At 48.5% G+C, this 15,000-nt stretch overlaps 1 protein-coding gene across 1 annotated transcript in view; it reads left to right on the top strand.

The window, feature by feature from the left end:
- The window catches only part of LOC135811551 (SEC14-like protein 1), a 44,201-nt gene extending 34,203 nt beyond the window's left edge, over positions 1 to 9,998 (top strand). The window contains exons 15-18 of the mRNA XM_065324781.1: positions 1,988 to 2,125; positions 3,515 to 3,649; positions 5,484 to 5,782; positions 7,249 to 9,998. Of these exons, the coding sequence (XP_065180853.1) occupies positions 1,988 to 2,125; positions 3,515 to 3,649; positions 5,484 to 5,782; positions 7,249 to 7,600 (924 nt within the window). The 3' untranslated portion in view covers positions 7,601 to 9,998. The remainder of the gene's footprint in view (positions 1 to 1,987; positions 2,126 to 3,514; positions 3,650 to 5,483; positions 5,783 to 7,248) is intronic.
- Positions 9,999 to 15,000: the final 5,002 nt, after the last annotated feature.

Genomic DNA, 15,000 nt, shown 5'->3' with positions numbered 1-15,000 from the left:
GGCTGGTGGAGTGCTGGAACAACTCGTTGTTTTCAGTGGAGTGGACGAGCGAGTGCGGAGAGGAAGGTCCCAATGGCGGAATGGTGGGAATTGAAACTTCAATCTTTCGTCGTCATGAGTGCACTGGTCAAGCGTTGTGGAAGTCTGTCGGATTTGTGAGGCCTTGCCCTGCCGCTTACATCGTCAACGTGGAAGAACTGCTAGTGGAGTCCTGGTGGGATTTCGGATGCCCACACTCCTTTTGCTTGGTGGATTCTTTCATGGACAGTGTTTTTCGTGACGTGAAATTTTGAATTTTTTTTCCTTCCTGTTCATTTTCAGTCGTTGGCACTGTAGCTGTCAGGTTGTTGTTACAGTACAGCAGTCGTCCGTTCTGCTCCATTGTTTCATCTGTTTTGCCAGTTCTGCTAGCTGATTCTATTTATTTGCCACTGCCCCTCATAGTGCTCATGCTTGGGTGGAGGGCGGCGTGACCCGTTTAGGGTAGCTGTATCATAGTAGTAGTAGTAGTGTGTGTGTGTGTGTGCGTGCGTGTGTGTGCATGTGTGTGCGTGTGTGTGCGTGTGTGTTGAATGGTGTAATCCCAGCACAAGTTGCTATGTCTAACATAGCTGTTCGCTATCATCGCTTCCGCGATGGGCATGTCTGAGGTGTGTGTGTGTGTGTGTTGTGTGTGTGTGTGTGTGTGTGTGTGTGTGTGTGTGTGTGTGTGTGTGTGTGTGTGTGTGTGTGTGTGTCAGGGTTCGCAGCGAAGTTTGGAAGTCTGGGAAAAAGTTTGCATTTTATAATTTTCCAGGTCTGGAAAAAGTTTTGAAAAGGCTCTCCTTTTGAAAAAGTTTGGAAAAAGTTTGGAATTTCGATATTTTGGCCGCAGATGTGCTGCACTCCTGCAGTGCAAGTGGCCGTTTTGAGTGCCGCGATAGAAGACGCGCTGGCTGGCGATCGATCCGTGGTGTTCACTGCATGTACGAGTCTCGTACAGTCATTTCAGTGCAGCTCAATCGCGGCCGGTGATGACTCTTACTTGGCCGTTTTTCGTTACTGGCGCTCGCGCTCGACTTTGATAATAATCCTTATTTCAGGATTACCCGATTCTTTGAAGTCTGGACAGCAGGATGGAGAGGCCCTTTCGCACTCAGATGAGTTTGCTGGCGACGATGAAGCCGTCTTTTGCGCTGAGATGGACACCAGCTATGTAAATGTTTCATTAGAACCACCTCTGGAGGCGGATTTGAAATTACGGGGGGGGGGGAAATCTTGTCGTATGAATTCCCCTGCTATTTTCAGGGGCTCTAGCTGCTGAAGGCGATATCATTGCAATGCACCTTGGTGAATTTGTTGATGGTAGTAGTATCAGGGAGGATTTTACTACTCCCTGGTTGTACTCGTAGTGGAAAAGACAGTCATGCAGAAGAGATTTATAATTTATTTTTCCTGCACGAGTGGGTTTGGAAATTCTTGAAATTGGTTTGGAAAAAGTTTGGAAAAGGTTTGGAATTTTGTGTGCTTGGTTCGCTGCGAACCCTGGTGTGTGTGTGTGTACCTGTTAACCATGAACTGCTTCTGGCTAGATTAACTCTTGTGTAATCAATGGTGCTAGTGAAGCTTTTATCAGATCCACTCTGATTTAGCCACCCACACTAGTAGCAAGTATTACCTTCACTGGGGGAAGGGGTAACTGCAGTTGGATCCCGGGACGGATACCCTGATGCCGTCAATCCTTTTTCTGCACCTTGTCCTCACCCACTTACTGAGGTGTGGTGAGCCCATAAGTGGGATCATTTTCAAGTCCACTCAGAGTTTTGGGGATTTCAGGGGGTGTCGGCCGTTGGGCGGTTCAATGGCCAATTGAGTCATCTTTCCAAGATTCCTTTTGAGTCTCTCCCCTCTCCCGGGGAGACCCACGTGACCAGTTTTGGCAGTGAGCAACAAGTACAAGTGTGTGTGTGTGTGCGTTTGTTTGTTTGTGCTTTGTTTGTGTCGTCAGTGCTCGTTCAGTGAAGGTGGCATGGTACCCAAGAAGTTATTCGCTGATAGTCCCTTCAGTTTGGATTCACAGCAGAAATCTTGTGCGTTGGAAACCCTGTACACGACAGTGGATATTGGCTTTTCTAGGTCCCATGAGGTAAGACTCATTATACTTTGCAATCTGCACAGGGTTTTTTTTAAGCTCTATTCTTGCTTTATACCGTAAATATTACTGTAAATATAATCCCCCCCATCCCCCCCTCTCGTGGTGTGGAATACTATCCAGTTGTAATTCTTTCCAATAGAAATGGCGTTCATCAAGGATGACATTGCAGGAACCATAGACACCACACTTCACAAGACACAAACTTCATTTTAACACATCTACCGCTTGTAACGCCGACGTGCGGGCCTTTTTTGCCACCAGGCCCGAGGATTCCTGTCGCGGCATGACTTTTTCTTCGCTTTTCGATGCTTATCTCCGAGAATGATAATAGGCAGCATACTCAACTAGTTTCCATTTATGATCAGAACATCAAGCGGCTTCGAAAGAATTACTTTGGTGCCATCAGCCTTGACTTGGCACACATTCCACTTGCCACTTGCCACTGTCCAACAATAGCTACTATCCAGATGCATAGAATTGGGCATACTAGCAACATCAAGCATGAAGAAGCATGTACTGTGCCACTTTGAATTGTTCTATGGCAAAGTGCGTGGTTTTGCACCGGTATCGGAATGGAAGAAAATGGTGTGTGCAGCCACAATCTGTGCTGTTGCAGAGGAACATGCTGACCAACCCGCAGAATGACAAACATTCCTGGTATCCCGCGAACACACGGGGGTGGTATGCCATGGATGTAGCAGACAGGGGTGGTATGGCCATGGATGTAGCAGACAGTTTTTGACAGTTTTTACCAATTACACAGCTAGTGTATAGTCCAGTGTACATTTGATCTAGTGCAAGTGACTACTAATCGCCTATCCTCGTACACTACTTGCTAGAGTCTCTCCCTCCTAACCTAACCAGTCAGGTCGACCGTGCTAACTTCATACTGGTACATGTTGCTAATGGAATGTAAAGCTGAAACAAGCGCATGTGGTGCACAGTGCTAGCGATGCATCCTCCCATAGCATGGAAAACTGATGATCGGCCCTCTAGCCAACATGGGTGCCCGGGCCGTACCAACCCTCAGGAGTTGGCTCCAGGCGTGGTGTGCATCAGGTAGCTTTGTGAACAAGGTAATCATGCATCTGCCTGTAAAGTACAATGCGTTAAGGCCAGGGCAACAATTATTATGAAAAAAACTGCTCGTCCTTCTGTCCGTGTGTTCCGCACTTTGCCTTTGGCAAATTGAGCCCTCTACGGACGGTGGATGAACTTCACATGGGGTAATAATCACCGTAATAATATTTCACTTCAAAAACACTTGCACAATCAGGTACGAATAGTTTATACACTCTTGATTCTCATGTGTCTCATTATAATTTATAAATCATTGTTGATGTGTGTACGTGTGCATGTGTGCGATGTGCCTTTTGGAAGGTGTTGGTGGAAGCTGCATCTCAAAGTGTCATCATGTGGGACTTTGATGTAGTTCGTGGCTCAGTGACCTTTTCCATCCTGCACCTTTCTGACAAGCCGGTCAGCCAAACAACAACAACAACAACAACAGACCTGGTAAATATTTACACTACTGTGCATTATTCCCACTTTCTTATACCGTAAAAGCCCATAATATGGCCCTGGGCAGAAACGTTAGTGAAGGTCCAGAACACGGGCGTTGATTTGGGCCTCGGGCGTTATTCGGATCCGTGAAATCAGACTGATTTCAACTCCGCAAACTGTACTACGTACAGGGTTAGCACAGTGCACTGTACACTGTACACTGTGCTACCGAATCGTACATGCATGTGGAGCTGTGCATACACTACATTTTGCAGTGTACTTGTGCTTTTTGCCCACGGGTGTTCACACGGAGGTGGGCTGGTGCTGCTGCTGCCTCTGGTGGTGCTGCTGCTAGTGGTGATGGTGCTGGTGGTGGTGCTGGTAGTGCTGCTGCTGCTGGTGGTGGTACTACGGGTGCTGCTGCTGCTGCTATTGGTGGTGGTGGTGCTGCTGCTGTCTTCCATGCTGCTTCTTACGATGGTGATGGTGACTGGATAGTAGTGCCCCTGGTGCACTATTGTTTCAAAGTCCATCATAGAGGGGGCACTATTCAAGAGAGGGCACTATTTTTTCAATGCTGGTACATTTACGTCATCCAGCATAAAAACAAAGAAGTTCACTGTCAACTTTCAGAAATGGCAACAATACATGACTGAGATGTTGATCCTGAAACCACCGGTGCAATGGCATGGACAAGACCATTAGCAAAAACAACACCAAACTTGCACATGTGCTTGGTTTCAAGCCCGGGGGGGGGGGGGGGCACTATTCGAGAGAGGGCTTAATTTTTTCATTGCCTCTTGGAGACAGGGGCACTATTCGCTCTAATCGCGCGAGTGCGGTATATCACTTTCTGCGATGCGACGCGCGACATGCGGCTCTTGTTACAATGAAATGCCTGTCGTGTGCTGTTGCAAACAGTCTCAAGACCACTGTCGCAGGAGTTGACCAAAGTTCAGCTATTGCAAGATGTGGTGTACAGTGCACATCAATGGAGTACTGTATTCTATGCTAGGTGCACGTGATGTACAGTGTACATCAATGGAGTACTGTATTCTATGCTAGGTGCACGTGATGTACAGTGTACATCAATGGAGTACTGTATTCTATGCTAGGTGCACTTGATGTACAGTGTACATCAATGGAGTACTGTATTCTATGCTAGGTGCACGTGATGTACAGTGTACATCAATGGAGTACTGTATTCTATGCTAGGTGCACGTGATGTACAGTGTACATCAATGGAGTACTGTATTCTATGCTAGGTGCACTTGATGTACAGTGTACATCAATGGAGTACTGTATTCTATGCTAGGTGCACGTGATGTACAGTGTACATCAATGGAGTACTGTATTCTATGCTAGGTGCACGTGATGTACAGTGTACATCAATGGAGTACTGTATTCTATGCTAGGTGCACGTGATGTACAGTGTACATCAATGGAGTACTGTATTCTATGCTAGGTGCACTTGTAGTACACATGCATGTACTATGCATTGCATTGCGATGTTGCAGAAACCAAAATGATTGTGAATCGTGTACCGTGGTCGCAACTTGTCACTCGTCTTCACATCGTAGAGGGTGGTATTGTGGATCGCCATGCATTACGTATTCTTTGGAAAGTTTGAACATCAGCAGTAGCAGCAGCCGCCACCATTGTTTTAGACCATAGTGTATCGGCACCCATTCTGCCTGCACACGCATCTGGGTTCTTAGCCAAACGTATGTGATAGTTTACATGTAAACCCGGTTGTCCTTTGTGTGTGTGTGTGTGTGTGCGCGCGTTTGTGCGTGTGTACGTGCATGTGGGTGGCATGTTCGTGTATGTTAATGATTTTTTCCAGCACCAGAAGTCCTCTCAACAAGACTGTACAACCGATGCATCATTCTCGTCGTATAGTACAGAAGATAATAACCAGGAGAGTATAGCACCGAGCATGGCTACTCGTAGTCGGGGTAACAGCTCAGACAGCTGTAGCAGTATAATTGGCGTACATCGTGCAGGCCGTGTATTGCCATTCAGCCTCACGCCGGATAAACGTGAAGCTGAGCTGAGTACAGCCAAGGTTGTACTAGCTGCCCAGTCCTATGCAGCCACGGAGAATGTACAGAATACGCTGGCTATTTCTAGCCACTGTGGACGGTAAGGACTGTAAGATTACAGCTTCACTCACTGTTCACCCACTGTTCACTCACTATTCACCCACTGCTGACTCTCTGTTCACTCTCTGTTCACTGTGCATATTGCATAATATTATAACCACACTATTTCGGCAGATTTAGAGAAAAATATCACTTTAGGCCACCCAGAATACATGTGCATAATTATCATGTACAGAACATGTACTGTAAAACATGTAACTACAGACCACCGTGACTAGCGACCAACCTGGTACTACAGACCACCGAGACTAGCGACCAGCCTGGTACTACAGACCACCGTGACTAGCGACCAGCCTGGCACTACAGACCACCGTGACTAGCGACCAGCCTGGTACTAAAGACCACCGTGACTAGCGACCAGCCTGGTACTACAGACCACCGAGACTAGCGACCAGCCTGGTACTACAGACCACTTCGCCAGGCACGTACGGTCTCACACTCAAATATGGTCGTGAGGTGTAAACCTCTAACTAAGGACCATCTGCCACTAAAGACCGCTTTCTCTGGTCCCAAGGGGTCAAGGGGTGGTCCCAAGGGGTGGTCCCAAGGGGTGGTCCCAAGGGGTGGTCCCAAGGGGTGGTCCCAAGGGGTGGTCCCAAGGGGTGGTCCCAAGGGGTGGTCCCAAGGGGTGGTCGTTATTTATATGTTTTACTGTATGACTATTGTACTCTATGTGGATTGTGCATGTGGATTGTGCATGTGGATTGTGCATATCGGATATCCAAGTTTTTGTCCATCAAGCCAGTCGGTGAAATCTGACTGTAGACGATCCAGCGCTGTATTGTCCCGTCAGGACCAGATTTTGGCCTGGCTGGCAAATGACTCCGATGAGCAGCTCTCACCAAAACTTCTGTCGATGAGCGACGAGGTGTCGGGGCTGGTGCTATTTCAGAGCCGATTGTGCATCAGAGCTGGAAGATGAAATGAGGATCGTCACCAAGCGCTGCATCCTGTCATTTGCCTGCTTCCGAGGTCGATGTCTAGGCTGTTGAAAATTGATAGCGATCCGCGGATCAGCTTCAGTTGGCCACGGTCTGGAAGTTTTCGACACGAAAGTCCCTGCCTTTGGGAGAAAAATTTGTATCCACTAGTCACTGGGTCTGGAGTATTTTGTGTCTTATTGCCTAGCTGCTTAACATGCTAGCTGCCTACTGTATTCCCCCGATTATAAATTGCACCCCCATTTTCAGGTTTGAGCATTGTGCATTGTACTTCAAAGTAGGTTTTTGATATATTCGCTTCAGAAATAAGTCCTGCTCGATTGTAAGTCGCACCCATTTTTTGCCCTTAAATTTTAGAGTGAAAAGGTGCGACCTGTATTTGGGGGAAATACGGTATTGCTTGTGTGTGTGTGCGTGTGTGTGTGTGCATGCGTGTGCGTGCATGTGTGTGCGTGCGTGTGTGTGTGTGTGTGTTTGTTTCTGTGTTGGTTTTGTACTCAAACAGTTATTTGCTACGATGGGAAATGTCAGACAATTCGTCTTGTCCATCCTCACCAGCAATCATGCCGGACATACCTGCAGAGACCTCTGCTGCAGCTAATGTCGTGGCAGCAGCTGCTGCAGCACCTGCTAGTGTGTTCAGGTTCTCGGCTCACCAGAACAAGAAGTCAACGTTGATGTACTATTGTGAGGTGATACCCTCCGCTAATGTCAAGAAAGCAAGTGATTCACTCAATGCGTCGTCGTCCACTGCTACTTCCACCACCTCTGCCAGCATGGTCTCTACCTCTACCGCTGCCAGGGGAAAAACCATCAACAGCAGTGCTCCTCACACTGGCACTAGTCACATCTACTAGTGGTGGGCATCCATGAGCAGTTCAGGTATGCTGCTGCAGCAAGCTCCCTACTGACAGTGGTGAGTGATGACAACAAGTTCAGGAATCATGGATTATTGATCCAGCACACTCCAGCATCCGCACCAGACTGCTATAATTATATTACTGGTGATGGCACATTGTTCTGATGCTTACAGCTCGATCCGTGTAATATGGTGGACTGTTGGAGTTGACATGATATCATGCGAGCTGCACATTGTGAGTGCTATGCCGTGGTCTACATTGCAGTGGCTTGTGAGTGCTATGCCGTTGTCTACACCGCAGTGGCTTGTTGGTGCTATGCCGTGGTCTACATCGCAGTGGCTTGTGAGTGCTATGCCGTTGTCTACATCGCAGTGGCTTGTTGGTGCTATGCCGTGGTCTACATCGCAGTGGCTTGTGGGTGCTATGCTGTTGGCTACATTCCAGTGGCTTGTGAGTGCTATGCCGTGGTCTACATCGCAGTGGCTTGTGAGTGCTATGCCGTGGTCTACATCGCAGTGGCTTGTGAGTGCGATGCCGTGGTCTACATCACAGTGGCTTGTGGGTGCTATGTCGTGGTCTACATTGCAGTGGCTTGTTGGTGCTATGCCGTGGTCTACATTGCAGTGGCTTGTTGGTGCTATGCCGTGGTCTTCATCGCAGTGGCTTGTTGGTGCTATGCCGTGGTCTACATTGCAGTGGCTTGTTGGTGCTATGCCGTGGTCTACATCGCAGTGGCTTGTTGGTGCTATGCCGTGGTCTACATCGCAGCGGATTGTGAGTGCTATGCCGTGGTCTACATTGCAGTGGCTTGTTGGTGCTATGCCGTGGTCTACATCGCAGTGGCTTGTGAGTGCTATGCCGTGGTCTACATCGCAGTGGCTTGTGAGTGCTATGCCGTGGTCTACATCGCAGTGGCTTGTGAGTGCTATGCCGTGGTCTACATCGCAGTGGCTTGTGAGTGCTATGCTGTGGTCTACATCGCAGTGGCTTGTGGGTGCTATGCTGTTGTCTACATCGCAGTGGCTTGCGCCGGGTAACACACCACCGTAATACCATGGTAACACGCCACCGTAATACCATGGTAACACACCACCGTAATACCATGGCAACACACTACCATACCACCATTATTTTCTTACAGTTCTAGTAGAAGTTCTCAGAGTCAGGCACTGCTGGATCTGCTGCTGCATATGACCAGAGTGCCTCACAGGACTGCATCTAACAGCTGCACTATGGCAGTGCTGCCTTACATGTGTTTTGACAGTTTGAGTCAGTGTGTTGTAACATACCCTGCTGCTATGTATTACACCCTGTCTGTCTGTCTGTCTGTCTGCTGCTCTTCTAACATTGTCTTCTTTGTTGTTTTTCTATTGCTTCACATGTACATGTACACGCTCATTGCAACACCGCTGACTGTATACACGCTCATTGCAACACCACTGACTGTATATAATGTACAATACCATTTTTTGTTAATACTCTCACTCTGACGCATATTTTTTATGCACTACTGTCTTATCATGCTACTGCTGCTTCTGCTGCTGCCGCTGCTACTGCCGGAAGGCTCGTTATGCCAGTTCCTGCTCATGGACAGACATTGCCATCACCTAGTCATGATTATACAGTATACACTCACTTTATAGAGTTGCAAAGTCCTCTTATTTATTTGCCAATGTTGTTCAAGTCAACTGGTGTTATGGCCCACATGGCAGCAGCTCTCTGTGTTTCTGTCCACAGCATGGTGTGGTGTTGCCAATCTCACCACCGCAACACTAGTTTCTGTTGTCATTTGTTACTGGCTGTGTACTTGGAAAAGTAGAAGTACTCCGGTAGTGTTTTGGCCATTCACCGTCTTGCGTTCTTTTGTATTGCACCGTTTATGGTGTTATTTAAGCACTGGTTGCACCAATACCCTTTGGAGTCGTCACTCTTCACTCGCATTGTACACTTGCTCAACTTGGATACACATTTGCTTTAGGACTGCTGCTGCTGCTGTTTTTATGCTGAAACTTTTGTGGTTGCTGAATTGCTACAAAGCAGTAGCATGGTATTGTATTGATATTCTTCATCCGGCTGAATGTGTGCACATTACTGAATGTGTGCACATTACTGAATGTGCTGAATGTGTGCACATTACTGAATGTGCTGAATGTGTGCACATTACTGAATGTGTACACATTACTGAATGTGTGCACATTACTGAATGTGTGCACATTACTGAATGTGTGCACATTACTGAATGTGTGCACATTACTGCTTCTTGACCTATACAGTACTTATATTTGTATGACAAATCATTGAAATCAACTATTACCTCCTGTTGTGTTCTCTATTCTGTTTCTATCTTGATGTGACTGAATCGCCGGATACTACCAATACAAGACTACGACTCGTACTGCTTGCCTTTGCGTTTGTGTGTGTGTGTGTGTGTGTTGAATGGTGTAATCCCAGCACAAGTTGCTATGTCTAACATAGCTGTTCGCTATCATCGCTCCCGCGATGGGCATGTCTGAGGTCTGAGGTGTGTGTGTGTGTGTGTGTGTGTGTGTGTGTGTGTGTGTGTGTGTGTGTGTGTGTGTGCCCATGTGTGTGTGTGTGTGTGTGTGTCCCCAGAGTGTTATGGTGAATTTTTTGTGTTGTCAATTATCCTGGCCAGTATTAATGTTTGAAATAGTGGTTGCGACTTTGGCGATGATTTGTAAGAAAGGGTTTCGTACTGCTGTGCCCAGCACGGGCTTGCGACTAGTTGGTTTGGAGGTGACAGCGTTGCGAATGACCGAGGGTCCTCGACGTCTGTCTCACCGTCCAGGAGCGACACTGACTTGCGCTGCTATCTGGTGTTCAGGAGGTGTTTGTCGCGCTGGAAACAGAGCATCTCTGTAGGTTTGTATCCCTGGTGATGTCTGTGCCTGGAGAGCACTATAATAGGTGGTGCTCTTCAGGCACAATCTTCCTCAGCCTACTCAAGCTCAACTGATGAGGGGTGAATTCCCCTGTGTATTGAACAGGGAGTGGTGCTTTCTTGCAGGTTTGCCGAGTCGAAGGTTCGATGGACTTCTCGTGTGCTCTGGATGGCAGTCGTGAGTCAGTCAAGTGTCAAGTCGGCGGAATAGCGCGAGCTCCGGTGTGAGGAGCAAACCCTGTCTTTGGGCTGATTTCCACTACGGTGAGTGCCGTGACGTGAGTACCCATGGTGATTTGCTCATGTGAGGGGCAGTTTTGGCGCGAGTTCATTCTGTGGCTCGTGCCGTACCGCGCCATGGCCACTCCGGTGTCTCGGGGGGGGGGGGGGGGGGGATGGTATTCCGTGAGGTCGAATGAAGTGAGTAGTAGGTATTTTACTACTCCCTGATAGCAAGAGTCCGAACTCTTGCTGATAGGAAGTTTTTTTCTTTCTTTTGTATTTGTGGTACAAAGTTTTTTCTTGGCCTTCGGCTTTTCGATTGGTTGATTTTTGAGCTTTCTCCAGTCATCTCCCCCACTATTTTCCCTCGAGACCAAAGTCAGAAATTGAGTAAAAAAATGGTGATCCGGCCTGCTGACGGAATGCACGGAACAACGAAATCGGCCCTTGCTAATGTTTACTGTACCGTCTCAACAACAATGTTGGATTGCGTTGCGCAAACCATAGTTAACCAGCACGCCGCGGGCCGCGCCCCGCAGGGGAATATTCCCGCTAGATGACTTTAGGTGACCTTACGCACTCCGCCGTGCCGCCGCAGCCGACTTGCGCAAGCACGCACTCTTGTGGAGTTCCGCATTCGAGTCGCACTCGCGTACGACATCCCGCACGAGCCACCCTTCGCCTGGCGGATGCATCCGTAGACGGCTCATCTACTGCTGGCTGGTGTGATTTTTGCCAGTTGTCTGTTTTGCTGTGAGAGCTCGCCACGCAATTTTGTTTCCCACCGTCCCACACCTACCGGACGGAGGGGAGGCACGGGCTCGGCCGATGGGCACGAAATCCGCATGGTGCACATCCATCGGCTGCTGCAGACAATACAATTAATATACAGTTGCGCTCACTGAAATCCGACCCAAAGTGCAAAGCTGACGCCTGGACCAGTTCCGATTACATCATTGTATGCGTACATGTGTACGTCCAGCTGCATTCATTCCACTTCCACCGGGGCGTCAAGGGCCGTGGAAGCTGAGGGCGCCAGCTTTGCACGTTGGGTCGGATTTCAGTGAGCGCAACTGTACTTGTGGGTACTACCGAGTACTTAGTGGTCATGCAGTTGCTATAGCAATGTACTGGTACACCCAGCCTTTATGATTGTTGCATGACCCCATGGGTTGTCTTTCAAACGCTCTTTCATAGGCGATAGATGGCGTTATTTGTTCCTATCATACTATGTTTCAGATGGGCGGCCTTAGACAGCCCAGCCCGATCATTTCACGCGAACTATGTTATACGTCATCATGATCACAATAATCATGTCGTGCTCACGTTCAATATAAGCTTCCGACACCCCACTGGCTCATGTCTTCTGTGGTGTGAGGGTTAATGGATATTTTTACCGGTACTTGTATCCGCAATAAACAATGAGTCACAGCAACCTCGCAACCTCTTTAATCCCTATGGTGAAGTTTTCATTTCGATCACATCCTGTAAATGTTACTTGTCCCATGAACTTGTGTCGTTGTGATATCGCCTTTTTCTGTCCGTCCTCCCTGATCACCACTGCTCATTGTGGTCATGAAAGTGGCAAAATCTCTGCAACATCAGCCCACCTCGTACATGTACGAGTACACAATCATGTTCCCCACAATCTGAGAATTCCAGATTGCGCCGATTGCCTGATCTGCAGATTGTGTGCGCTATCTCTGGGGTGACACGAAACTATTTGTGGCATGAGACGGTGACCAGGCACGGTAAATTCGCGTGTGGTTCGTGCAATCTGTGGATTTCTCTCAAAAGCTGAAGAGCACAGCGAATTCATGTGGGGCGCAGTCTGTGGAAAAATGAGCACAGCGAGTCCGGCCGTACTCACTGTACTGTGTGGGCCATGGGGCGCAATCTGTGGCCCGCGATTTCCCTAAAAAAAAACACGAGGAGCGCAGCGAATCCATGTGGGATGCCAGTCTGTGGATTTATTTGAAAAAAACATGAAGAGCACAGCGAATCCGTGTGGGGCGCAATCGGTGGCCCGATTTCCCAGAGGAAAAAAACATGAGGAGCACAGCGAATCAACGTGGGATGCAATCATCTGTGGACGCAATCTGTGGATTTCTTTAAAAAAAAACATGAAGAGCACAGCGAATCCGTGTGGGGCGCAATCTGTGGCCCGATTTCCATGAAAAAAATGAAGAGCACAGCCAATCCATGTGGGGCGCAATCTGTGGAATTTCCTGAAAAAGCAAGAAGAGCACAGAGAATCCATGAAATTTCTAAGTCCGAGATTTTCGCCAACTCCCTATGGTGTAAACGGGAAAAGCAGGCCAGAAATTGCAATGAGTCGTCGTTGATGGGGAATGGGTAGTAACGAAAATTGGACGCGTCAAATGGTAGCGTGAGAACGTATGGAGACACGAACAGAGGAGAGAGGGCACGTGGATTGGCCGGTATTCGTCACGGATGTGGATGCTAGGGCAGAGCAAGAGCAAGGGAGATACAGAAAAAAGGGGGAAGTATGGTGGCAAAGCTATCAGTGGCGTCAAACTTGGCTGTCGTTGTCTCTCCGCTGCAGGGTAACAAGTACCGATACTAGTACTTGGCCTTCCGCCGACACACGTACAAATCGTGCGGTGAGTGTGGACTGGATTTATGCCGAACTATACCATTTTCGGCGCAGTATCGGGCAGTCTGCAAACTGAGTCACATGAAAATCGTGTACAATGTTTGCGTTTGGCCATGACTACTACAAAAAAAACTTAGTACACAGGAATCGTGCGGGAGAGAAGAAGAAGGATGGCGTGTGGAAACAGCGCTGGTAGTGACGTGAAAATAGTGTACTTGGCCGGCCCACGCACGAATGGTATGGTGAGAGCGGGCTGGATAAGACGTGCACGGTGAGTCGTTGGCAGTTGTTCATCACGGCGCTTTCAACAAGAGCTAGGTGCTAGGGACTCGAGCTGATAGTAGCGCGATAATGGTATGCTTGGTCGGCGCACGGACGAATTTTATGGCGATAGCGGACTGGATAAGCTGGGTACGGTGATTGGCAGGTGTTCATCAGGATCAACAAGCTCACAAGAAACACAAAATGTCGACTCGTTTTGCAATAGTGATGACAAAGTGGCGATGGGATGCCCTGCGACCAGTTCGATGAGCTTATTGTGAGATCGCACAATTCGCAAAATCTCTGCAACATCAGTCCACGTCGAATTGTATATCCGACTCACCCTGCCGCTGTCGTTGACCCGAAATTTTTTAAGTCCCAGATTTTCGCCAACTCCCTATTGTGTAAACGGGGAAAGCAGGCCAGAAATTGCAACGAAGCGTCGTTGATGGGGATTTCGAAGAGCAATGGGTAGTAACGAAAATTAGACGCGTCCTTACATACGCTGGGAACGTCGAAAAGCTTCTAGGATGTTTGAAAAAGCTTGGAGTAATTTTCGAAGGGTCGATAGATGATGCGGTGTGCAAGTGCAGTGCTACCTATGAGGGGTGAGTGTGGTGCGGCCAGGCTGCCAGCACGCACTCTACACATACGTAGATCTACCGTGACTGTAGTCTGTACATTGTATTTTGATGGCCTTGATCACTGTACAAACTGTGATCAGATCAGAAGGTATGCACACGGATTTCCTGTGTCCTGTGGTGACTCGGATGGCCGATGGGCAGGGTGGACTTCGATTTGGGCAATACGTTTTCGATGAGGTTTGGTTTGATCGGCATAAGGGTGGTGTTGGCGTGGGCAAAGGCGATTTCCGTGTGTGACGGCGAAGCAATTGGCTTCTCGACATTTCCGACCCAGGCACACGGAAACGTCGTCAATACGGAGTATGTAGGGCTAACGTGATTGGAGACGGGAGTAGGGGGAGGGATGGGTTTTCCATGAGGCTTGATTTGATCGTTTTGGTGGCGCCGGCGTGCGCGAGGCTGAACACGTGTTTTACGGCCAAGCAGTTCGGTTCTTGACGGACATTTTAAATTTGTTATCTGTGGCGCACGGAAACGTCGTCATGTGGGCACAGAGTGAGGTTGGCCACGATGTACCTGTCGGGCTGACGCGAATTGAAGGCCGGATGGGTGGCTACTAAATGGGTGTTAATTCGGTGTGTAGGGAGTCGCAGAGATGAGGGGACTGAGCGGACGTCCTCGTCGTACTGCTCACCCTATGCTGCATAGAGCGATACGGGATAGCGGACGTCCTCGTCGTACTGCTCACCCTATGCTGCATAGAGCGATACGGGATCACTCGCGACGATGTAATGATGTTGATCGCTAATCT

Source organism: Sycon ciliatum, chromosome 3 (assembly GCF_964019385.1).
Source record: "Sycon ciliatum chromosome 3, ocSycCili1.1, whole genome shotgun sequence".
Classification (NCBI taxonomy): domain Eukaryota; kingdom Metazoa; phylum Porifera; class Calcarea; order Leucosolenida; family Sycettidae; genus Sycon; species Sycon ciliatum.
The sequence above is the reverse complement of the archived record's forward strand: the minus strand, read 5'-3'. Positions and strand labels throughout refer to the sequence as shown.